The sequence below is a fragment of the Dromiciops gliroides genome, chromosome 3, assembly GCF_019393635.1.
Source record: "Dromiciops gliroides isolate mDroGli1 chromosome 3, mDroGli1.pri, whole genome shotgun sequence".
Lineage (NCBI taxonomy): Eukaryota > Metazoa > Chordata > Mammalia > Microbiotheria > Microbiotheriidae > Dromiciops > Dromiciops gliroides.
In genome coordinates this window covers 471,182,825-471,210,140 of record NC_057863.1, presented here as the reverse complement: position 1 = coordinate 471,210,140, position 27,316 = coordinate 471,182,825, and the positions used below count along the sequence as shown (strand labels likewise).

The 27,316-nt window shown below is 38.1% G+C and overlaps 1 protein-coding gene across 1 annotated transcript in view; it reads right to left on the bottom strand.

Annotated features, from left to right (window-relative positions):
* Nucleotides 1-27,316, bottom strand: part of DCLK1 (doublecortin like kinase 1) — a 422,465-nt gene that overhangs the window by 11,734 nt on the left and 383,415 nt on the right. Inside the window, 2 exon segments of the mRNA XM_043996841.1 lie at nt 10,158-10,231; nt 16,183-16,296. Of these exon segments, the coding sequence (XP_043852776.1) occupies nt 10,158-10,231; nt 16,183-16,296 (188 nt within the window).

The following is a 27,316-nucleotide window of genomic DNA, read 5'->3' as shown; positions in this document are numbered from 1 at the left end:
AGTCTTAGTAAAACTAAAATAGAAGACAATTACCAAATCAACTTTGGAAGATATGATTGCTTTCAGTTTTTAATTACCAATGCCATGATTTGGGGAGAGACAGCTTTTATAATAACATTCTTATAGATGATATGGAGTAGATTACTTTTAATTCCAATTTTTCAAAAATGAGTCATTTCATTTATAAAATTTTAGTTCATACAACATTTCTCTATTGAGAACTACTGGACTGTGTAGCTAATCTGCTTCACTCCCCAGAGGAAATTCTATAATTATAACTAAACTTTACATATGATGCTTTTTTTTTTTTAGAAAAGCCTTACTAAGTTTGTTAAAGTGTTTTATAGATATTATCTCCTTTGAGTTGCACAATAAGCCTAAGCCATAGGTATTCCAGACATTGATATTTACCCCAGGTTACAACTAAGGAAACTGAGACTTACAGAAGCCAAGTGACTTGCTCACACAATCCCTAAGTGTGTCAAGTGGGGTTTGAATATGGGTTTTCCTGGTTCCAATTCCACTGCTCTATCCATTTTACCATGCTGCCTTTAAAAAAACATTCCTTAAGCTTCTATTCTTTAAAGAGCCTTGAGCTAGCCTTCGGGGTTGGTATAACCCTCATGGAGCTTATATTTAATGTTATGGCACAAATTGTAAGTGCATAGAAGTACCATGTGGTACCTATGCAAGGTCTGAATAAGGAAAGATAATCTAACTCAGGGAGGAGGAATCGGAAGGTTCCATGGTGGAGTTGGCATGGGAGCTGTATTTTGAAGAAAGGGTAAGATTACAATAGTATATGTTTGGGGAGGTTGGGATTGGGATAGGCTTTCCAGACATTGGGAATGACACTAACAAAATGGCTGGGATTCATAAGAACAGAATGGCTATGAAGAATAGGGATTAGTCTTTGTTGGACCACAGAATGTATGGTTGGAAGTTGTATGAAATAACACTGGAAAGGAAGGACTTGAATAGCAGGAAAAGGAGTCAGGGACTTTATATTTGGTAGGCAAGAAGGGGGGAATTGAAGGAATATGAATGTAGGAGTGACATTATCAAATCAGTGGGTAATGAAGAGCTTTCTTGATACTACAGCTATATTAGAAGGGAAGGAACTAGAGATGGTTCCCAAGTAATCCTGGTGAGTTGCAATGAGTGCCTAGGCTACAATGTGATAATGGCATCAAAAAGGGCATGAAAAATGTGAAACGTTAAGTAGATAAAATCAATAGGACTGGCAACTTGAATGGATTTGGGAGGTGAGGGAGGAGAGCATTGAAGGGTCAAGGGCCAGGATTGAATAAATAGTGGTTATTTTGACATAAATAGGGGAGTCAGAATGAAGGATAGTTGGTGAATTGTTTTTTTGTTTTGTTTTGAGAAATACGAGTTTTGGGGGCAGCTAGGTGGCACAGTGGATAGAGCACCAGTCCTGAATTCAGGAGGACCTGAGTTCAACATCAGACAATTGACACATACTAGCTGTGTGACCCTGGGCAAGTCACTTAACGTTTATTGTGTCACAACCCTCCCCTCCACTTCCCCTCCCCCCCCCCCCCAAAAGAGAGAAATACGAGTTTGGTCCTGGACATGATGAGTTAAAACAATTGACAAAATATCCATGTGGAGAAATCTGATAGTGAGTTGGCAATGTGGACCTGGAGTGTCAAGAAAGTAGGTCAGGGCTAATGACAGATTTGGGACGTATCCCTGTAGAGGTGAAAGTTAAAATTGTGGAAAAGGATAAGATTGCAAAGAAAAGAGTTTAGATACAAAGTACAGAATTTGGGGGATCAGCAACATTAAGAGGTGAGGAACAGGAAGAGGAATCAATGAAGAAGACAAGGAAGGAGCGGTTAGAGAGAAAGGAGCATCAGGAGAGAGTACAAAGGAGGGGGTAGTCAACCATGTTGAAAGATACAATAAAGTTAAGGAGGATAAGGTAATTGGATTTTATATTAACGAGGTCATTGGTGACCTTTGTAATATGATTTCTGCTTCTGTTACTCTAATGAAATTGTTCTCTCAAAGGTGAGTGGTGAGGAAGTGTAATTATTGGGTATAGACTTAAAAAAAATATGTTGGTGAAGGGGCAGCTAGGTGGCACAGTGGATAAAGCACTGGCCTTGGATTCAGGAGGACCTGAGTTCAAATCCTGCCTCAGACACTTGACACTTACTAGCTGTGTGACCCTGGGCAAGTCACTTAACCCTCATTGCCCTGCAAAAGAAAGAAAAACAAGTAAAAAAAAATCGATGTGATCCAACCCTAGCTGTGTCCTCCCTACATCAGAGTAGTCCTTTTCATCTTCTTTAATTGATCCCCTATCTTGACCTCTACAGAGGCTCTTCCAAACCTTTTTCCCCTCTCCTCAAAAGTCCCCCAACCTCAATCCACCTTTCAGCTGAGGTCCTTGCCCTTACTTTGCTGAAAAGAAAATGAGGCTCCCTTTTCTCCCATTTTCTTCATCTTAAAACCCTTTAACACGATCTCCTACCTTCTCTTCCTTTCCCCTATGCTTTGATAAAGAGGCAGCCATTTTCTTTGTTGAGGCCAACCTCTCTACACTTGATTATAGCAATCTTTTCTTGTCTTCTCCATTTAATTACATCCGTGACCAAGGCTTTTCCCTTTTCCAAAGCTTCAACTTATCTACCTACTAGTTCCTTCCCTATTGCCTTCAAATATACCTAAGTCTCTCCCATCCTTAAAAAAACCCTTTATTAAAACATACTATCTCCCCAGGCTATCATCCTATATCATTCCTCCATTTCTTGGCCTAACTTCTTAGAAAAATGTGTCTACTCTCATTTCTTCCACTTTCTCTTCTCTCATTCCTCAATCCTTTGCAATATGGTTTCTGATCTCATCACTCCACTGAAATTGCTCCAAAGTTATCAATCAGGTCTTCATGACCAAATCTGACGGTCTTTTCCCAGCCCTCATTATTCTTAACCTATTTAATGCAATGCATTTGACACTATTCTCTGGGTCTTCATAACATTGTTCTTTCCTATTTGCCTTTTTACGTGTCCATCCACTTCCGCTCATCGTGTCTTTTATGACTCATTATGTCATGTCATGTTTCCTAAGTGTGGGTCTTCCCCAAAGTTCTGCCCTTAGCCTTCTCCTCTTGGTAACCTTTTCTACACACGCTATCTTGGTAACCTCATCAACTGCCATGGGTTTAACTATCATCTCTATACAGATGACTCCCAGGTCTATATATCTAGACCCAATCCTTCCTCTGACCTTCAATTTCACAGCAACAACTGCATACTGGACATTTCAACCTGAATGTTCCAGATATTTCAAACTTGGTGTCCAAAACTCAACTTATTAATATCCCCCCTTCCCAAACCCTCTCCTATTCTAAACTTCTTTATTTCTGTTGAATGTATCACCATCTTTCTTGGGTTTGTAACCTTGGTATTTTCCTGGATTCTTTATGCTCCTGAACTTCACATATATAATCATTTGACAAATCTTGCTGTTTCTACCTTCACAATATTCCACCATTCTGTTTTCTCCATTTACACAGCTACCATCTTAGTTCAGGTGGTTATCACCTCTCACCTGGATTACTAAAACAGCGTTCTCTGGTTTACTTGTCTTAAATTCCTCCCTATACCTGTCCCCATTATGCCCTACTGCTAATTTTCCTTAATCACAGATCTAATCATGTTACTTCCTTACTCAATCAAGTAACTAGCCCCTTTTTTTAAAGCCCTTCATTACTCAACCTAACTTTTACCCTAAGTCCTCTACTGCACTGAGCATTTCACATGCCTAGAATTCAACCCTTCCTTACCTCTAGCTCATAGTCTTTCTTCTTTTAAGACATAGCTAAAAGGACCATTTCTTTTCTTTTCTTTCTTTCTTCTTTTTTTTTTGCAGGGCAATGGGGGTTAAGTGACTTGCCCAGGGTCACACAGCTAGTAAGTGTCAAGTGTCTGAGGCTGGATTTAAACTCAGGTCCTCCTGACTCCAGGGCCAGTGCTCTATTCACTGTATTACCTAGATGTCCCTAAAAGGACCATTTTTACATAAAGCCTTTCCTGATGTCCTCAACTGCTAGTGCCTTCCCAAACACTTTTTATTTAACTATTTTCTATATATTTATATTTATTCACTTTATATTTATGCTGTTGATATTTATATCTACTTAGATTTATTTGAATTGAAAGCATAGGTTCCTGATAAGTAGAGATTATTTCCTTCTTTGGACTTGTATCACTAGCACGGTTTAGAATGCTTTGCACATAGTAGGTGCTTTAATAAATACTTGTTGATTGTTTGACCAGTAGTTTAAAGGAATAGAAGAACTGAGGTAAGGTTTCTTCAATATGATGAAGCACATTTGCTGACGGGTGAGGACAGTGATTGAGAGAAATAAGTAATGATGGAGCTAGGTTGTGGAGGAGGTATATGGGGATACAATTTAGCTTTAGCAAGAAGTAAGAATATTTCTTCCATTGAGGTAGGAGGGAAGGAGGAACACATGGATAAAAACATTGAGATGTTTTAATCAGTGGAGCCAGGGAAGCTTACACAGAAAGGTCTTGATCTTAGTCAAGGAGGACATGAGGTCACTTGATGTGAATGTCTAAGGAGGAGGTGGGGTAGGAGGCTTGGAATTATGGGTCTGATGAATGAGACAGGGAAGCCACATGGTATAGTTCTTGGAGTCAAGAAGACCTGAGTTGGGACCTTGCCTGTCACTTACTAGCTGTGTCACACTGTGCAAGTTGTTAACTGTTTTTAGCCTTAGTTTCTTCTGTGTAAAATAAGAATAATCATTTCATAGGGTTGTGAGGTTGAAATGAAATAATCTATATAAAGTGCTTTGTAAATCTTTAAGCACTATATAAATGCTATCTATTATTAAATGTTACTTTTTGTATGCATATATAAAATATAATTATAATATTTAAATACTATAAGCATTTAGTAGTAGTAGTAGTAGTAATAGTAAGAAGGTTTGCTGAGCAGTAACAAGAGTCAAGCTGAGGCTCTACAGCATCAATTTAGAAAGAATGAAAGCAGCCTGATCATGTGACTTTCTTGAGCAAGACTTGGTATCTTGGAATTGGGCATGGACTAAGTAATAAGATGGTAGGGACTGTCTAGGTTAAACATCAGTAGTTTCCAGAGGAGACATAGGAAGTATCTCATTTATTTCATCTATCCTGGACTCAAGGAGAAGACATCTCTGGGCTGAGAGGGGGCCTGTGCTCTTCTGAGAGAAATATTTTACAGAAATAAAAAAGAACTGGAAAAAAAGGATCAGTAGATTAAGAATAGCAGCAAGACAAGGGGGCAGGCCATTCTCGATTGGTGACCACTGTATCACTGAAGTAATTGAGAGTGAGATTAAAAACTAATAGGGAGGCAAGTGAAAACCATAGTGGTGAAAATATACTGGGATAACAGGAAGGAACCATGGGAGCAGTGGTTTACTATGAGGGAGAAAATAGGGAATATGAGTGATGGAGTTGTAGAGGTAGAAGTAGTAGTTTTGGCCAGAGAACCAAATCTCAAAGCTCAGAATCCTGGGGTATTGCAGTATCCAGGGATACTTAGGAGTGATGGTAAGGTCTCTGGCATAAGCATAAACGTGTGTGGCTAAAGTGGGTTGTAGGAAATGGCTGTTAGAATCAAAGAGTGTGAGTGGTTATGAGAGTAAGCATACTAAGAATGGTCACCAACATAAATTTTGACATTCTGTAGGATTATAGGGAATGAGACAGAGGGGATAGGATTGAAAGAAAATAATATCGTGCTCAAGTCATTGAAGAAGGGGAGATATTAACCTAGAGGTTGGCAAATGATAGCAGTAAAGAAGGGGAGAGGGTACACTAATTACATGAATTTTGAAGGAGGAGAGCCTATTTAGGGGGGAAATGGTGTGAATATGCCTTTAGGGAATGAGAAGTATGTCAACCCTTCCTCCTGCCTGTAAGTCTTGTAAAATAGAACAAGGAGTAACCTGCTTTAGAGAGTTGTGAGGGATGTAGCACCCCCAGGGGAAATCTAGGTTTCACTTAAAAAGAGGATGCAAAAAGTTCTCTAATGAAATGACAATATTCTAATTTTTATGGACATATTCTCTGGCATTTGCTACTATTATTTCATAATGATAACATGATGAGCTTTTCCCTACAAGAGCACTTATGATACAGATTCTATTGTGCCAGTAGACAAACTGTTACTGTGGGTGTTAAAAAAATGTAAAAAAAAATAAACAAAAAGAATTCTACATTTTCCTTCTAAATCTGAAAGGAGAAAGCAAGTTCAATCCACAGCTGAAAATCACAGAAGATTCTAGGCAATTTTGAATCAATAATACATGATCAAGAATCTCAGAGAAAAACACAGTATTTTCACATACATAAGTACTTACGCCCAAAGGATTAAGATCTGGACTCCCATGGCAACTGATTGGCCCTAGCAACACACAATTCAAAGAAAAGACATCTTCAAATTACTGGGATCCCTATAAAGAGGGGCTCTCAGAAAATTGTGAGTAACCGGATTTGATTTGTTAAAATGCAATGCAGATGTCTCACACCATTCCAGCATTTTTTTATTGAACATTCAAGGCCCCGTAAGTTGCAATAAGTGGTGCTTCTGACCCTTTTAGGCATCTCAGTCCAATAACTTGCTCTTCAGTGTCAAGGCACAGCTGCAAAACCAAACATTTCTCCCTGTCTTGAGACTTTGTCTAGAGCCATAATTTGGTGGCTTTGAAAGTTAATGCTTCCTTAGAAAGCGGGCGGCCCCCACCAGTCTCTTCCTACTCTCCATTTTCCAGGGAGCCAAGATTAAAGCCCCAAACTTCCTGTTACAGATTAAGTCCCTGGGGAGGGAGATTGGAAAGTGCCCGCACTCATGCAGAGGCATCTGTCTTTCCAGCAGTGCCTTGACATTCAGCAGGGAGCTCCTTTCCGAAGAGCTAAAGAAGTCCAAAGCAAATAGTTCATTGCAACTTTGCGACTCAGGATTGGATGCCCAATAGCTGGCAACGGCGCTGGCCGTAGGTCTGTTCTGTTGTAAAGCTGCAAAGTCCCACTGCTTTACGAGAACCACTCTTTAAAAGTTGCACGGGGTAAGAAGCATTTTTTTCTTGACCCCATCCATACCTTTTAACAACAGAGCACGACAACATTCAATAGCCTCACAAAAAAGACACACTGCTGCTCCAGCCCAGCCTCATCAATTGTATTTTACTGTAATCCACTAATATAAGATACACGTTTTGCTGGGGATATGCTTGGGAATTGAGCTAATGTCAGTGTTTTGATCTTATTTAGTGGGTCTGTCTGTGTCTTATTTTTATACTTGCTTTATTTAATTGGGTTATAGGATCCTAGCATTTTCTCTGTTCTGCATGCTGAAGACACTGTGCATTATAATACCACTCCATTACCAGGCTACACCACCTGCCACGGTGTCAGCTTTACTTGAGAGATATATAAATGTGTGTGACTACTTCTCTCTCTCTGGAGAGAGGAACATTTTCAGGAAGGGGAAAATGTAACGGAATAGAAATGCTTTCTCTTCTAGTGGCTCCACAGCCATGGAACATGGTGGCAATTTCAACACTCAAAATCCAGAGAAGGGACGAGGAGCTCATTATTACTAGGGTGATGTCCCTAGCCTAGGAGCAGGGAAGGAAAGGTGTTAAGGAGTTCTAGTGAGGCTAAGGCTCACCCAGCTCCCAACATGAAATAATGAGGTTTAGACAGAAAAAGAGGGTAATGATTCTCCCCTGCATCTACCAACAAGTAAATGAGGGGAGAATTCAAATTCTGGGCATACAGAGTTGATTGCATACCATGTGCAGTGATGTGAGCTGTTTATCAAAGAGTAGGAATGAACTCCCTGGTGTTTTGCTTATAGAAGTCTACAACAGCCACGAAAACTTGTAAACATAACAATCACCGAGTGAAAATGTTCTTACTGTAATGATTGTTTATGTTAGAAAGTTGGCTACCACGGTGGGTAGACAAATGCTCCCACTTCCATCGAGATAGAAGGCAAGCATTTGCAATCAGTTCCCATCCAATGTTAGCTCTGTGGCTAAACAGCCTTATAAAACTTCCTAATTAAACATATTTGCCTATGAGTTTTTAGCATCATTTTCCTAATTTAGCTTTACACACTGGGTGCACTGTTTAGAACAGCGTTAACTATAAACATTGTTGTTACTGCCCCCAGCTGGAAAACCGAGCAGTTTATGTATGGTGGAAAAAAGAGATTATCACCCATCTGCTCCAGCCCATTATTCAAGGATATGTCATTTTGTCAGCTGATGGAAATCATTACAAGCATTTTAGTCCAATGGCCTCTCCTATATTATACTATTTATTTCCTGGGTGATTTCCTCCTTCCCTTTAACTCCCCCCTCCCAATCCCAAATCAAGGTGATGCAAAAGATCTATTAGAAACAGCATGCCATACTTGGTTATTAATATTGACTTTCAGATGCTACAGGCCTTACTCTCTCTGGAACTAGGAAGATTTCTATTTACATACTTGGTCCTAAAAATGTATACCGATTTTCTTTCTCTGTTTCTCTCTCTCTGTGGTTTTGCTCCTCTTTTAAATTAATCGTCGATTTCTCTCTGATGTATTGTTAATGCATTTGAGGGAAAATGAGGTGCAGTTAAACACAGATATGTTATCTTTTCCAGTACCAACTTAAAGGGGATAGGGATGGAGCATATTGAACTCACAACTGAATTCACTAGAAAACAAAAATGGTCTAAAGCAATGCTCCTCGCATCTATTTAAGCTACTTCACTCCACTGACTAAAGACAGAGTTGACATATGGGCACATTAGCCCATGAGGGGCAAATAACACTTCATTGTAAGACCAATGGAAAAAAGATTATTGTGTCTCTTTTGCTTTAAATTATGAAGTAGGCGTGACTGGAGTGTTTTTTCAGATTGTCTGTCAAAAGAGCCTTTTCTTGTTTTTTGGAGCACCCTGGTTAGACTGTCTATTTAATTTTGGAGGGAAAGTTGGTGGTAATCACTTGGAGGTAATAATGGTAGCAAGGGGCTGCTATTTTTAGGTGAGATTGTCATAGCCTAATTCATGGAAAGAGGTCAGGCAGATTACAACAATCTTGCAAACGCTTGATGCTATTTTGCTACATAAATACAAAACTGGTGGAATGTTTCATAGTGAACTTAAATATTATATAGCTTTTTATGGCTATCTTTCCATTTCCATTAAAAAGAGGTTCAGAAGAATGATATTCACTAGGGATTCTCATTTAGTTTCTCAAGCCATCAAAAGCCAATCCTCCACATAGACCACTTAGAGGGACATAAATAGCAAATAGCCCCTTGAAGGAAATGCCAGAGCTAGCTGCCTGGCATAGAAAATGATCCTAAGAATATCTATCTCAGTAGAATTCTTAACCCAGTTAAAAGAAAAAAGTTAATACCTCCCATAGTCCCCTTTGATTGAGAAGATCAACTCACCTAAAATCATCAACCCCTGACAGTTACAAAATGTTCAAATAAAAATCATGCAATAGCTACTACACAGAGGGTTTTCAAAAGGAAAAGTAACAAAAAACGTGGAGGGTTTGAAAAACACAAGCTTACCAACACACACAATGCATCGTGTAACTCATTGTACTTTGAGGAGCTTGTAGTACACTAAATGTGCAAATGCATTGTTCCGTCGACGGTAAAGATTGTGCTTGATGGCTTTAAAATGACAGTATATAATTCTACATTTTGTACAAGAAGAGAAGAAGATAGACTAAGGCACTCCTGCTCCTCCGCTTGTTAAATGACAGAAGAGCATCACAAACAGATGCTTTAACCAGCAACGGAGGGGGAAAATGCTTTGGCGTTTAACACTAAATATACTGTCCTTTTAACAGGAAGGAAAATTGATACTGAGCATGTGCAATGGAAAGAAAGCTGGCAATGTCAGTGTGAATAATGGGTGAAGAAAAGGAATGAGGGGGTGTGGCATCTCAATCAAGATTAAAATGAAACTGATAAAGCAGCATATGGACTGGGTAACAAATCAAAAGCATGTTTATCCACTGAAGGAACTGGTTAATGGAGACTGCCAGCACGTTGCCATGGAAACACTGACTGTTGGAGCTGCACCATCTCATACCTTATCCAATACATTCCTGGTTGTTGGTAGTAGTCCAAAGACCCTGATCTCTTGATGGTAAACCCGTGGTCCAGCTGAGCAGAGAGAAATGGGGCAACTCAGTGGATCGACATTGTGCTAAAGAATCAAGACTCCAGACCAAGCCGTTCCTCATTTAGCGTACATATTAAGTATTGTTCATATCAGAAAGGTGGCTAACATGCTCAATCTATACATTTGAAATTAAAGAAAAAAAAGATAAGAAACTAACCTCTCCTATAGATATTGGTTAAATTAGAAACCAATTACTCTGAATTGAAATAATTCCTAAAACAGATATTCCTAGTGCATTCATTTGAATATCTAATAACATAACTCTTACTTGAATATATATCAAAGATTCGTCAGTGTGGGCAGAGAATAGAAAATCATATTTTCCAATTAAATGAGGAACTTTAATAATGAAATCAGCTCTAGCCCACCTTAGAGAATAGTGCATGAATGCACGCGCACGCGCGCGCACACACACACACACACACACACACGGCTTAAATTGGACTATTTCATAATCATGGAATATGAAATGATGAAAAGAATCAGATTCTATAGCCCCATCAATCAAAGTAACTCAAATTTCTTTCTTTTCTCCTTTTTTTTAGTATTAACCTTCAAAAGCAGGGCTACTCGGCCATGACTAACAGCTTCACCTTTATACTTGAATCTGAATAATAGTTTGAAGTCCAAAATTACAACACAAAGCATCCACCCACATTTTCCTTGTGACAAGAGAGACAAAAGAAATGAAAGCGTTTGTCCAGTAAGTTATATCTATGTATGTATATATTTAAAGCAGTCTTTTTTTGGGTTTGTCTTTTGTTAAGAGTCATTGAACCTCCAATAACGGCAGATGAGGAAATAGATGAGGAAATAGTGAGTAAGCAACAACTCACTTTCATGAAAAAATATTTCATTACAAAAATATTTTGCCTCTCTTCTCCTCTCTTCCTCCATACAAGTGTCCACAGAGGAGGCAAGAGCTTCCATTTCTTTTCCTTAGAGAAAAGCTCCTGCAAGCTTTATTTAAGATGTAGTATTGGTGCAATGCTGATGACAGTTTCAACTAGAAATTCACAAAGATTTAAAAAAATATGTTTAGGTATCAGTACTAGTCATACCATGGTGGGCATTTAGCATGTTGATTACAAATTACATTTTACCCAGTGTCCACGGGACAAGTGTAAGATTTAAGCTTATATTTAAAAAGTATACATTTCATTTAGAAAAATTCAAAGGATACTTCCTGTTGGGAAAATGAGGGCGTGTATCCATCCCTTCATAGCTTGTAGTGAGGGGGAGAGCTAGTTCTTTATTGCCATCTACTGTCCAACAAAGGCACAACACCAGCCCACAAAGAGGGACTTGGGGCTATTGCGACCATTCTCCCCTTTATTGGAGACGGTCTTTTAGCTGATTAGTTGAGGTTTGTTCAATTAGCCTGAACTACCCTATTTGCATAAGAAAAATTCAAAAATTTTCTTTTAGGTACTATGGAGATTAGAGGTTAAGATGATAAACAGCAATAACTAAGGAAGGATAAATTGAAAGAGACAGCTTTGTCATAGGTCCTCCACCAAGCTCAGCAAATCTAATAAAGCCTGCAGCCTCGCCTCCCTGGGCCCAAGAAAAGTCCACTGTTAAAATGTCATCTCCAATTCTAGTCTATGTTCCCAGATTGCGTTTTAATAACCCTTTGTTTCCCCCTCTCTGGTCTTTTGTTTTGCTTGCTCACAGCTTAACTCTTTGGGAAGGCAGGGAGAGTCCCTTTTTCCAGACAATGGTGTCTGGGGCTGGGAGGCAGAAGGTGGCAGCCATGAGGAAGGACAGCCAGGGGTTCTCCGGACATGGGCTGACCTGAAGTGGTCCCTCTGAAATGCTACCTAGTTAATGTGGACCTCAGTCTGAACCACTGCTCCTCTAGCCAAAATAATGGTTTTCATACAATTGAACCTCATGGAATTAGTCTTTTCTTTGGTCTTCATAATGAAGGAAGAAAAAAAAGAGAACACCAACAAGAGTTTAACAACACAAACAAGAAAGACTAACAGTGGGAAAACCTGAATATCTAATTAACTGTGAAATGAATGACTTCCTTAAATACTAAAGTATATTTATTACAAAAGTAATCTGGGCCTCCTTTTCTTGGTGCCCTACAGAAGAAAAATTGTCACAGAGTACAAAAATATTTCTTTTTAAAAAAATAAACGTCTTTTAAAAATAGAAAAATGATAACTAGATCTCTAATTTTAGTGATGAGAGACACCAGTCAAAAGTACCAATTCATTTTGGGGGGAGGGAACCTTTTTCCCTACTCCTCCAATTCATTGATGATTATTTACTGTGTCTACTATGTGCAAGGTGGTGGGGTTACAAAATAGTGGCACAGTCCTCAACTATGTGTCATTAGCAAAGGGCTTCACCATCCCTCATTCTTTCCACATTACCTTAGCTTGCTCTCTTGCTCTGTTGTCTGTCTCTTTTTAAATAAATAATCACTTCAGACTACTGTCTTTTTCTACTGATTTTGTGTGTGTGGGGGGGCGGGGGGAGGTAATGAGAGTTGTGACTTGCCCAGGGTCACACAGGTAGTAAGTATCAAGTGTCTGAGGCCGGATTTGAACTCAGCTCTTCCTGAATCCAGGGCCAGTTGTTTTATCTACTGAGTCACCTAGCTGCCCCATCTACTGAAATTTTAAAGAGTGATAATTTCTAGATAAGTTGTGACCAGTGTGCCCTAACCTGAGAAAAAAGAAACTTGGGGGAATGTGATGAGGACACTTGATTAAGTTGTGTAATTTGTGGAAAACCAATAAAATGATACTGGAAATTTTACTAAAAATATGTTGGCAACGAATAAGTGTCAGAGAAAGGTCTATGCCAAACTAGAAATCCATCTGGGTTCAAAGCTACTTAGTATATTCTGAATGAATAGCTTTATGCTGAAATCCAAAGAAAAATCTATTAAAAAGAAGTTAATACTGAGTAAAGATGGAACTTCTTAGCATTTAGCTAGATTAATAATTAAATTGTGAGAAGCAGCATGGTATAATGGATAGTGGTCAGTAAGAACTGGGTTCAAGTTCTACCACTGACAATATTCTGTTGTCACTTAGCTTTTCAGTGTCCCAAGAAGCTGTCGAAAGCTCTAAGTTACAGATGTGCTGCATCTCCTGTTGGTGAAGGGCATGGGAAACCACACTGATGAAATAAAAAGTACGACTCTCCCTATGACCATTTCCAAGGGTGAAAAAACCAAAATATATTATAAATTCAATATAAAATGGGACTTATTAAATAACCACTAGTAAAGGACATGTATTCTCCTGTCCAATTATATGATGCTTATTTACAGTACTGAACACAGCACCTTGCACATAATTGTTGCTAAATAAATGAGAGGGGGACTGGATTACTGAAGCATTGTTCCTTTTAGCTTAGGCTTTACTTTTAGTTGGACTTGATCCTTCATATTTAGCACATTTTTTCCTTATGTCATCCTCTGAGGTGGAGTAGCTTCTTTAAAAAATGGGAAAGCTGGTCTAAAGAATTCATTGGCTTGCCCCATGCTATGCCAGAAAAGAATTTTTCCAATCCTAGTCATGTTGTCTATACCTACTTCAAAATACACATCATGAATGATGGAGGATAGAAGCATATATGTTATACTCACTGTTAGCTCCTAGTGTACAGACATGGCGAAGTGGCTTTTAGAATTGCATATAAATATATAAGTTCTGCCTGGTATTCTCTATTTTTCTTAAAAATAGCCATTGAGCTTTACACCAATACTCTGTAATATGCTTTTAAAAATATTGAATTGGTTTTCTCCAAAGGACTTCTATTAATTTTGAGACAGATATTAGTAGATTATTTTAAAAGGTTTAAAGTTGTAATAATAATAATAATAATTCATAATTTATAGCTTTTAAAGTTTATCACCCTTACGCAGCATTGCCCAACCCATTTTCAATTTCTAATTCCCCTTTGGAGTAGTTTATAATCTGAGTGTTTATTGATTAACTGATAATTTGGTATTTAAGTATAATCACACTAGTCTTATGATATCTGGAAAAATTATGTCAGTGTCCCCAGGACTCTTTTATAGTAAACCTGTATTGTCTTGATGCCCTGTTTATGTGGGACTTTAGTAAATCTCTTTGGTAAGAGTCCAGCATTTCTCCAGATTCAACAAAAAATGGAAGTTCCCATTCCACCCAATTAGTTCTTTGTCAATGGAAAAGAAATACTGGTATCTTTAGACATCACAAAACTGCCGTAACTACTGTGAACAACTGAGGAAGGCTTAACCGAGAAACCAAACAAAATGGAAAAGAAACCAAAAGAAAGTAATAGGCAACAAAAAGCATCATTTCTAGAAGCTGAAATTCCTTTGTAAGAGCAGTGGAATAGTATTTTTCATGGAAAAGTGAGCTGATTGATGATCCATAGCAAAAGAAAATTTTAGGAATCAAACAGTTTAGAATAGGCTCACGTTTCAAATGAACAATGAGTATGCAAAATTGCAATGCTGGGAGAATTATTATGGACATTATTTTTAAAAGTACATCAACAATACTAGGTAAAGACAGAATGCTGAGGAGCACGGAAAGCAATAGGGACAATTTGCTTCTGCAGTAAGGCATTTGTTTTTATGAAAAACTAAAATGAAAAGGTAAGAAGCACAGCTTGAAATTTTAAATCCTTATAATACTGAGGGATCATCTGAGGAGTATGCATTTCTTCAGTACAACCCGTTTGCCCTTATGAGCCAGATTTAATCCATGAGTTAAGTTTACTTCGTGCTGATTTAACCCACCATGGAAGGGGTTGAACTGAGAAACACGAAAGTGGAAACAGGACGAGAAAGCATACATATGAGCCATCTGCAGTTGATGGAAGCTTGGAACAAACACTGAGTAGCAATCAGATATGGGAAGAGTCACGTTGAGTGTGGTATTTCACTTTCTTTAACTTTATCTCATGCTCAACCATTGTACTGAAGATGAAGAAAGAGAATTTTTAAAAGTCAAAAACACCCAGAGATAATATTTAAAAACTCAGGCTTGTTCTTAGGAATATGGGCACTATTCAGGAGCACGCACACTCTCAAACTTAATATATCATGCATCAACTTCTTTCCTATGTATCATCCCAGGAAAGGAAAAACACATCAGTGTTTTTTTTTCCATACTGAATGTGCCACTGAAATTTGGAAAGTTTTTTTTAAAATAGGAAATGTTAGAAATTCCAATAATTTGGGACTTGACTATATTTATACTAGAATGTGACACAAGCAAGTATGAAGTTTCCTCATTTCTCTGTCCAATTTAATCTTTGCCTAGAGCTGCTATCAAGTTGTGTGTCATGTATATCTAAAAGTATGCAAAAGGAAAAAAAAAATCTTGCATGGCAGCATTCAAAAATGGTAAACGCTAAAAGAGTTTCAACCATAAGAATGACAATTTATAAGCAGCAGCAAGCCACTGGGACTCCTTTTGGTGTTCACAGCATTTGAATTTTTTCACCAAAAATTTGATTGCACGAACATTTATGACTGAGCACAACGAGCTTGAGAGTCTTTTCTTTTTTTGCTATAATTTCTCTCTGTAATGTCCTCTCACTCAGCCTCCCCCTCACCCCCTTGGGTCTTGGCATAAGGACACCATGAACTAATCCTCCCAGCCAAAAAGCTTGTCTTGGTGGAAAGTCCAGTGTGGGAGAGACTTCTTGCTTAAAAATGAATTATAAAATGGCTGTATACTGCAGGACGCCCTGGAGGTGTTGGATAATGATGTGCCTCACAGGGAAAAATCATCTGCAAAAGTATCCAGTACATCTCAGAAACCAGAATCTCCTCTGTTGCATTAAGTGCTAGGGCTGTCTAAAGAAATGACCCAATCTGATGTCTACTGGTAGAGTAGGCTCCTTAGGAGAGCCTGTCTCTCAGGCTCCTTTGAAAATGTTATAGTTGTGTATTTCAGATGCTTACTGCTATGACAGAAACCCCGGCTGCTGTGCTGTTGGGCTTGGGGCCTGTGTTGAAATGCTTCTTTATCTTTCCAGCTACTGACAGCTGATGTTCATTCTCAGGGAGGCCATCATCCTGAAAGGAAATAAAAAGGGAGAGAGAAGGAAAAATTCTCAGAGAAATGCAAAATAAGTTTTTTTTTTAAAGGGTTTTTTCTAGAAACAAGCAGTGATCTTAGAAATAGAAAACACAAGATGTGAGAAGTCAACCCTCGTGTTGTCTTCCCATTAAAAAAACCTCACAAAACAAAACCCAAAACAACACTCTTAGAAATATAACTCAGAGGTCCCATTGGTTTCCACAGCTGCTACAAAATTAATCTGCCTTTACTCTCTCTGTGATTTGATTCTCAGGTATAATTCTCAAAATGATTTAAAAATGACTCCTTGCTCTTACCTTTTTATTTTCTGATGCTACACAATTTCTAATAACAAAGGTATATGGCTCCAAGTGCATGTATATAAAATATAAAATTGATCTCAAAACTCAGAAATCAATGAAAACCATCACTTCTCTAATGTAAGCACCTCTCCAACTAACCTTCCTAGCACATCATTCTGTGGCACTCATCTATGGGGACTGATTGGTACGCTTCAGTGCTCTGCCACTGAACAAACCCAGGCTTTGTTTAAAACACAGATCCATCTAACACTGGTTTAGATGGGTAGATTTATGAGTTGCTTCTTTGGGTGATTTCTTCCTTTTGCATCACTAAGTTTTCAAAAATAGGCTCATGCATTTTTTTTTTCAGGGCAATAGGGGTTAAGTGACTTGCCCAGAGTCACGCAGCTAGTAAGTGTTAAGTGTCTGAAGCCGGATTTGAACTCCGGTACTCCTGAATCCAAGGCCAGTGTCTTATCCATTGCGCCACCTAGCTGCCCCCCCTTTTTTTTCTTTTTTTTTTTTTCATGCATTTTTGTAAAGGACCTCAGAGGTCCTTAGTCCAACTCCCTCATTCTTTACAATGATGAAATCAAGGTTCAAAATAACTAAGTGGCTTCCCCAGGATGAAAAAGCTAGTAAGCGTCTGAGGTGAGATTTGAATCTAAATTTTCCTCCTTCCAAATCTAGTTCTCTCTCCATTGCACCATGTTATCTCTCACTTATGTCTTTCAAGAACAAAAGGTGTCTAGCCTCACCTTAAGACCTTGTCAAAAGGAGATTCTACAATGTACTTCAGTAATCTGATTTCTCTGACAAAACCTTGTTGTCGGAAAATTCTTTTAATTTTAAATCCTTCTTGCTGATCGCACAGACTCTCTCTCCTGTTGTTATGACACACTTTGTAAGGGATGCCATATGAATTCATTGTTTGTACAGTACAGGGGCATTCTGAGATTGCAATAGGGGTTGATGATATCTTTACAGATGCTGTTCAACTAAGAATGAATGCATGGGAATAAACTATTAGAGTGCCTCTGATATGCTAATAAATGGTTATGATGGACAACACTGAAGAGTTGTGACCATGCTATAATAATAACAGTGTGAATTTATGTAGCAGTCTAAACACACATCATCTCATTTGATTCTCAAAATAATTTTTATTATCCCTATTTTATAGATGAGGAAACTGAGGCTGAGAGGTTTGATAACTTGCCCACAGTGACAGAGCTAGTTATTTAGCTTCTCTGAGTCTCAGTTTCCCCATCTGTAAGATAGAGAAATATTTTCAACACTGATGAAAAGAATGAATTTTGATTTCATGAATATATCCATAATTTGAATCCTGGTTAATTTATCTATTTACCCCTATACTTATCTGGGCTAAATTATGAGTTATTACAGTTATTTCCTCACATAGAGTTATCAACAATCCCCCACAGCTATGGTTCCTTCTAAAAAGGAATCAGTGCTTTATATAAGCAAACCTCAGTCATCCTTGGCTGAAGGTTCCCAAATAGGGGCATCTATGACCATAATGAAGAGAGAAGAAATCCTCTATTGTTGTATCCAATTTTATCAGCATCATTCAGTGGTGTCATTTTTGGTTCCTCCATATTTGATCAATTATTGTGACTAACAATTTTTTTTTTTTGCTCTCACTTTCAGATCTGACCCTTCTTTTCCCTTTCTACAACTAATGGCTTAGAGTTCAGGCCTTCTTCACATCTTGGTCAGACTATTGCAACAGCCTCATCAATGGTTTTGCTGCCTCCAGATTCTCTTTCCTATGAACCATCCTACACACAGCTGCTAGAACAATCTTCCTCACATGCTGTTTTCATCAGGACACTCTTCTCTTAGAAAAAACCCACAGTTCTGGCTACCACTGGGTCAAATCCAACCTCCACCGAACTCATCTTCATTGCCCTCCACCAGTTTGTTTCCCTTCTTCACTGCCTTCATTTCCTGTTATTCTTTAATAGAAATTCCTTCATTTCTGTTATCAAAAAAATATGGTTACTGTTCCTTATGGAAAACTTGCTTAGTCCTATTTCTAAGTGAAGAGACAGGCCAATAATAATAACAGCTTACATTAATAAAATCATGATAGCTCCTTAATTTACAGTGCTGTGTTTTTTTGTTTTGTTTTGTTTTTTTTTGCAGGGGGGAAAGGGAGCCCCAGTAATTTCATTGGTATAAGAAATTCCTAGTTTGGAAACTTCCTCCACACATCTAGGTTAGCAATTTGACTACAAGCTCTCTTCTTACAGAGTTGGCCAAAGCTCTGCATTATGTAAATGTGGCACCGTGGAATAGTGAGATCACAGAACTTCAGATTTAGATGGGATCTCAGAGGCAACTAGGATGATGAATAATCTCAGAGAGGACAAATTCAAAGAATCTCAGAATTCAGTGGGACAGACCATCCAGTGCAACCTATACCTGAATAAACTCTACAATATACCATCAAGTGAACATCTAGACTTCACCTGGAGATATTGATTGAGGGGAAAGGCAGCCTATTCTACTTTTAGATACCTCTAATTGTTAGGAAATACTCCCTCAGAGCAAACTACTATCTGAATGAAAAAATGAATAGAAAAGGCATTTATGAAGTGCTGACTTTATGCTAGGACCTCTTGCTAGCTGCTAAATGGGGTTTATCTGTTTTCACCTTTACTATGTAAAGGTACCCTCATCAGACCTTTTTTTTTTTCACCTCTAGGCTTATCCCAGCCCTAATTCTTCTTCTTCTTCTTTTTTTTGGGTAAGGCAATTGGGGTTAAGTGACTTGCCCAGGGTCACACAGCTAGTAAGTGTTAAGTGTCTGAGGTCGGATTTGAACTCAGGTCCTCCTGAATCCAGGGCCAGTACTTTATCCACTGTGCCACCTAGCTGCCCCCCAGCCCTAATTCTTTTTTTTTTTTATTCTTTTTTTTTTTTGCAGGGCAATGGGGGTTAAGTGATTTGCCCAGGGTCACACAGCTAGTAAGTGTCTAGTGTCTGAGGCCAGATTTGAACTCAGGTACTCCTGAATGCAGGGCCGGTGCTTAATCCACTGCACCACCTAGCCGCCCCCCCCCAGCCCTAATTCTTAATGACCTATGCAAGTCTTTTAGGTGCACCCCATTAGATCTGGTCTTTTGGGGATGGTGCCAGGCCCCACTTACAAGATGCAAATTACCTTTCTTTCAGACTTAAATCAAGTCCTGAACTTTTCTCAGGCAAAACAATGCTTTTATACTCTAGAGTATATTTAAGTCTTATAAGTAATCAGAACTGCTCTTTCCATGTATAAATTTCATCTGGACATTTTTAGCAGAATATAGTTTAAGGGTAAACAAGTGTTTTGGGGGACATAGGTTGTACTTATTCCCCACTGACTGATAACAACCAATAGGCTTGGCTAAGTTAACTACTTGTGTGAGTTACTTAGCTTCCCTGGGCCTCAGTTTCTTCATCTGTAAAATGAGGGGGTTGGACTACATAACCATAAAGGTTTCTTCCAGTTGTACATCAATGAATTTATGACTATTTGTACAGATAAAATAAACAACTTAAATCATACCTTGTTAAATTAATGGGACCCATTAGTATTTATTTTTAATGTGCCAAAAATGTGCTCTGTGTTTTCAGGATGGATACAACAAAGCTGGCAGCATTTTGCAAATAGTTTCAGTATTGCTAACACACATTCTGGGCTTTGAGCACCTCCTGAAATCTGACATAGGTTGGTTGTGGTTTGAGGTTAGTGGTTTGTGATTAAAAAATTCCCATCCATGATTTGGCAGAATATTGCAGCTGACAAGAAAAAAAAATCAGGGTGTAAAACAGAAAATGAGCCACAGCAGCTGCTTCTTGGAAAGCCAACATTCCCTTGTCTCCCCATTTTCAACTGGGGTGGAGTGGGGTGAGAGAATTATTCTCTAGTAAGCATTTCTTCCCTTCCTTTGCCACCGAGAAAGACCATTTTGAGGGCAGTGTCTTGCTGAACTGTCCCCAAGTTCTTCCCATAGATGTCATTTTAACCTATTCATTTATTACCGGGACTAGAAGATTAATAGTATCTGTAAGTTTGAACTATTTACCAGGGGAGTGTCTCAGGTTTAAAAGAATCCCTGGTTTAAAAAAAAGTGCCATAAAACAAGAGAGTTGGTTTCCCACTTTCTTGTTCTGCTGCTTTACGACTGCTGTTAATGATCCCCAGTTGTACATTCTCCCTGTGCCTCTTACCTTTTTCTAGCCTAGTCCCTCATTTCTGGTAGGGAAAACTCAATGTTAAATTCAGATTGTACCTGAAGAGAATATTTTTGAAGTAAACTGGGGTTTGCCTTAGAATCTGGGGAAGATTAACATCTCTCATAAAAATGTTAGGTCTATGAAGCCCAATGTGTCTTTGTGAATGCAGAGGGAGGGTGTCGCTTTATTAGACCACCACTGGCCTTCATTTCCTTTCATTTTTAACGGGTTTGCTAGATCCAGAGGATTATATTCCTTACAGAGAGTTTTATTCAAACCCACATATAACTAGAGGACAGGGACAATGAAGTCTTTTCTTGATCAACTTGGTCCCTCTTTGGAAGGATCATCTTAGTGATTCTTTTCTTGTCATTTTCCTTATTCTTTTACTGTCATTGTTGAAGATAATATAAACAGAAATTCCAAGTAGTGTATATGAGGGATTTTTGATAATACTGAATTATGGAATTGAGAAGAGGCAGAGCAAGGTCCAGAGAAGGTAGTCACCCACATTTTTGAGTTTGGAAAAAGCTTGTCAAAGTCTCTTTGGCTATTTATTAAGTTACTGCAGAGAGACAGTGTAGTATAATGGGTGGAATGCTCATTTGGACTCAGGAAGTATGCATGTGTATATATGCTTGGTATTAGGAAGAAACTTACCTCCCTAATTATGTTTTGCTTAAGTTGTTCTTAAAATTGTTTTTATTCCACGAATTGACAGCAACTGATAGTGAAGGCTAATGTTCTGAGAGGGTGCAGGGTAGTAGGAGAATAATCCATACCCATTTAAAGAAAAGTTTACAGTATATCAATAATGCACTCATGCATCTGTATATATTGACTGAGCTGTTGACTTAACAGATCTAATTGACGAATCCGTTCTAAGACAGAAGAGCATTTATGTAAGCAAGTAGATAATAGGCGATAGGTACATAGAAGGTAAAAGTGCACAAAAACTGTAAGCCTGTAAAAACAGTGTTGAATGCAGGTAAGTTTTGGGTGACTAGGCTTTGGTTACTCTTTGGCTATCCACTTCTTAAAGGAAATATTCTCTGCAATAACAAATGTGCCAGGGGAACAAGTTACTGTAGAAATAATGGAAGAAAATGAGAAAGAATTAGCTGGCCCCTGAAAAGTGTTTTGAGTGTTTCCTTAGGGTTCAAATGATTATTCTGATTGTTTTCTTGCACAACTTCCTCTCCTGTGGTCATAAATTGAATGTTGCAATGAGCTTCTCTTTTGGTTTCTAATTTATTACTCCTAATTGATTAGTTACTCATTTATTTCTCTCAGAGATCTCAGTAAATGCAAAATTATGGGTATGAAAGTCTAAATTAATCTACTTTATTTTCTTGTCAGGGCAAAAATATGCCAATTTGAGTAATACAGAACTGTAATTACATAAATATCTTTGCAAATCAGAATTTCTTAAAATTTGCTGAAAGACAAACTCTGAGAACAGATAGTTTGTGTAAGGAAAAGTTTGTCTTGGAATTCAAATTATATGCAGGAAACTTTTATTAGTTAAATCTGGGCTAGAAAAATGTCCATACCTTGTCTTGGATTTTAGCATGTATTTTCTGAGAGTCTGAGAGTTTGAAATTAAAAGTATCAAAATAAAATCAAGATGAGGAGTTCTAGATGTGACACAGCTTCCTTACTGGGTTAAGACATACTGTGTAGGAAAGAAATTGAAATAAACTAAACCAAGGTAGCACCAAGAAACTCCAGTTCTGAAAGGGCAGGCTGTCCATTCATGTCAATGCTAACAGTTGTAAGTCTGCACAATTTTGTTTCTTAAATTAAAAACATCTGGGAAATGGTTGACATGAGGTCGTTTTAGTGGTTTGGGAATGGACTTAACAGGTTATGCTGTTTCCAACAACATTCCAACTATATTTATCATAAAAACTGAAACTGAAAATGTATTAGGGTAGGGCCTATTGAGACTCCTGATAAATTCCAAAGATATCAGTTATTCACCAAGTAATCTGATGGTAAATAACCAGCATGAAAGTTTTTACTTAGAGTTGTAAAGTGGTTATTTGTTTACTATAATTCTCTTGGCTCATTCTCCATTAGGGTCCAGAAAAAGGCTACTATCATAACTTTAAGCTTCTCTGACTTGTTCTGTGGGGGTTGTACCATTATCACAGGTTCTCATGGAGGTGCTCACTAATTTTGGTATGACAACTGCTCTTAACTGCCATTGAAACCAGTTGTTGCTAACTTACTCCTTTCCAGAAGTGTATAAGAGTTGTAGTTGCTGCCTCCAAAAGGAACTGTAGCTGGAATTCACTTCCCCCCAAAATTTCCAGCACCCCAAGAAGAAACATGTAACTTGGCATACCATTTTTCAAAAGGCTGCCATGCCCTGCATTAAATATTGTTCCCAAACTTATTCTACAGCCACTTACTTCAGCTTTTCTGTAATATAACACTGGAAATTGTCATTTGACTTCCAAAGGCAAGTGAGTAGAAAGGCTTTATCTTTCCCTACATTTTACAATTAGGGTTTTTTTTTTAATATTAGTTGAGTGGACTGGCAAACAGTATAGTTTGATAAATGTTGTGTCCCACAATTTGTTTATCTTCCATTATGACCTTGAGCTCTATTTAAAGGTAGTGCAGACATATAAAGCATTGGTCTAAATCTTACCAATATGTTTCCGAGAAAAACAGGGTTAGGCTAAGAAATTATCTTTTTTTTTTTTTTTTTGCAGGGCAATGAGGGTTAAGTGACTTGCCCAGGGTCACACAGCTAGTAAGTGTCAAGTGTCTGGGGCTGCATTTGAACTCAGGTCCTCCTGAATCCGGGGCCAGTGCTTTATCCACTGCGCCACCTAGCTGCCCCTAAGAAATTATCTTGTAGGTTAAAAAAAAAAGGATGTGTGTTTTGGGGGAAGGATTGGTCTCAGGATTGGACTACTCCAGAATTAGATTTTCCTAGTGATGTAATAGGTCTTCTTGGTAGGAGTTGGAGTAGGAGTGAGCTGTCCACTGACTAGACTCATGAAAATATATTTGTTTTTAGTGGTGATTTACCTCTAACTGGGATCAAAGATGGTTGCAAAAATCACTACCTGAAATTCTCCACTGAGGAACTTTTTCTTTGTCTGAGGTCCTCCTAGCTTTTAGTGAAATTTGATCGAGTAGGATATTTTTAGTAATTACCCAAGGGAATTTAGAAAAAATCCATCAACAGGGTTGCTGTTTCATGTTGGATATTTTCATGGATGGAACTGGGGATCCTGGAACTGGCCAGCCTACTTACACAGAAGTGATGGATGTGGGAGAAGGGTGAGAAGGCCTTGGTGTATGTAATATTTCTATTTCTTATCAGTTTCACTGTTCAATTCTTTCTGAATGGCTAAGGTGTGTATTGTCCTTACTTCTAGGATGGTATTTTATCCAGAGGGTTGTTTTGGTGTGTTTTTTTTTTCAGGGCAATGAGGGTTAAGTGACTTGCCCAGGGCCACACAGCTAGTAAGTGTCAAGTGTCTGAGGCCGCATTTGAACTCAGGTCCTCCTGAATCCAGGGCAGGTGCTTTATCCACTGCGCCACCTAGCTGCCCCCATCTAGAGTTGTTCTGAAGCATAAAAGGATGGTCATGTGAATGACTATTCATCTCTGTATCTACTTACTGATATATAACACATAATCTTGGCTGGTGATGAGGCTGAGATCTTGTTAAAACTGGATAATGAGAATTAGAGAAATTCCATTCTCAAGTACATTGAGAACACAACTGAACACAACTTCCACCAAAACCTGAATAGGTCTGTGTTTAAAATGCCTGCATTGGGTAACATATTTAAGAGTTTCATGTCTGGGATTATTATATAGAGCAAATATGCTTCTCAAAGAGGTGGGGGATATAACGAATAGGATACTGGACATGGAGTCAGAAAATAAGAAGTAAACTCTTGGTTCTATAATGTAGTATCTAAGTGATGTTTGATAAGGAATTTAATCTCTCAAAACCTTAGTTTTCTTTCATCTGTAAAATGGGAATAATGATGCCTCAAGTAAAATTAATAGCTTAAATTCCAATAAGGCTTCACAGTTTACATATGAACCTTACACTAGCTCTATGGTTCAGATCTTGCAGCTAATAAATAGCAGAATTGGGACTCAGACTCAATTCTTCTGACTCCATATTGTCATGTTATAAACTTGTGCTTTATAAATTTTAGCTGTGATAATGATGATGTGAAAAGAAGGCAGGGACTGTACTGTACTACCGTACTACCTTCAATCTGGGGGTAGAATATAAAATGTAAACTATCACTAATTCCCTGTAACACCAAGTCATGTGATGAATTTACTGGTTGCTTGAAAGGACATTTCTCATCAGTAGCTGTGCTTTATCTGTCTTTAGCTCTCCAAGGTTGAAGATTTTTTTAATCCCTTTGTGAGATGTCTTTGAAATCACAACAAAAAAAGTTCTGTGGTAGGCCTCCTGATTGAATCAAATTCATCTACAAAGTCTCAAGACATGACTGTGAATCACTGTGTCACAGAAATTAAAATAACAACTGTAAATATGAGTGTTTTCTGTAACATACAAGGCAGAATTAGCAGAATACAGAAAATGCATGTTTTATAGAAACTACAGATTTAATTCAACAAGTCTTGTTGAGATGGAGTTGAAATTGCAGTTACAGTTGCAGCTAGATGGCACAGTGGATAAAGCATCGGCCCTGGATTCAGGAGGACCTGATTTCAAATCTGGCCTCAGACACTTGACACTTACTAGCTGTGTGACCCTGGGTAAGTCACTTAACCCTCATTGCCCTGCAAAACAAACAAACAAACAAATAAACAAAACAAAAACAAAAGCACTGGGTTCACATCCTATCAATGACACTAGCTGTATGAGGAAGATGGGATAGATCAGGCAGCTCTATTTCTTCATTTGTAAAATGGAGACAGTAATTCCTGTAGGACATATCTTACATATATAAAATATATTTACTTATATATTATTATATTATATATATTTATACATTATACATTATTATATAATGTTACATATACTTATGTTTTATATATATTATATACAATAAGTATATATACTTACATATATAGTTTTATATATAATATATGTCTGTATAAACATATATATAATGCACATATATACACACATGCCTATACCTATATGTATACCTCTATCTCTATTAATCAAATGTTCTATATATCAGCTAGTTTGATTAGCACGCAAGCCAACAATCATTTAAGCACCTATTATGTGCACTGTTAGGCAAAGGACCAAGATAATTTTATAAGTCACCCTGTCCTCAGAGAGGTGTAGGTGATTGAGCTAGGTGGATCTTCAATGAAAAAAAAGAATGTTTTGACAAGTCAAGATGAGGAGGGAGTGCTCTTTAGGCTTTAGGGTTTGTTTGATACTAATAGATGGAGTCAGGAAAGGATAGCATAAAATTGGGGAGGAGTCAATAGACCACTTTGGTTGGGACATATGAAAAGGTAGAAGATGAAATAAAGTAAGTTGGAGGTGGATTGTTAAGGAGTTCATATTTCTTCCTAGAGGCAAGAGGGAAGACTGAAGATTTTTGAGGATAGGAACAATGCTAAGATCTGTAAATTAGGGAAATATTTTGCAGCTGTGTAAAAGGTGTGTGACAGAAGGGAGAGAATAGAGTGAGGAGGACCAATAAGGAAGTTACTACAATAGCTGAGGCAACACTGGCTGATGTAAGTTTCTATAATTATATGGAGACAAATGTGAGAAACATCAGAGGCAGAGGCAACAGGGCTTAGCAAATGATTAGATCTAGGATGTGAACTGAGCCAAAGATGACTCAGATTTTGAATTGGGTGACTAGGAGAAGATGGTGATGACATGAAAAGAAAAATAGAAGTTGAAGGGAAGAACAGGTTCAGTTGAGTGATAGCCAAGTTCCATTTAGATATATCGAGTTTGAGGTCCTAGGAGGAAATAGGAAGAGCTGTCCAGCAGATCATTACCCTGTAGGTCAGGGGAGAAATTGGGGTTTGATATGTAGAATTAGGAGTCATTTGCACAGTGGGGATAACTGAAGTCATACTCTTAGATAAGATCATCAAATGGACAAGTTTAAAGTGATAAAAAGGGTCTAGAATAGAGTCTTGGGGAATATCCAGAGTTAGACACAGGTGGGAGAATGAAGCAAGCAGGAGGTTTAGAAGTAGGGGTTAGCATGAAGAGGCTTCCAGAAGCTAAGGGAAAAGAGAAATATCAAGAAGGATAGGTAGTCAGGAATGTTAAATAATTCATTAAAGTAATGGAGAATGAAGACTGAAGAAAGGGGCCAATGGATTTACCAACTAAGGAGTCACTGGAGACAGGTATTTCAATAGGGCAGTGGGGGTGGAAGTCACAAGAAGTTAAGGAGTCAATACATGGTAAGGAAGTGAAGGCAATGAATACAGCTTCTTCACTACCCTACTTTAGCAGCTAGGTGG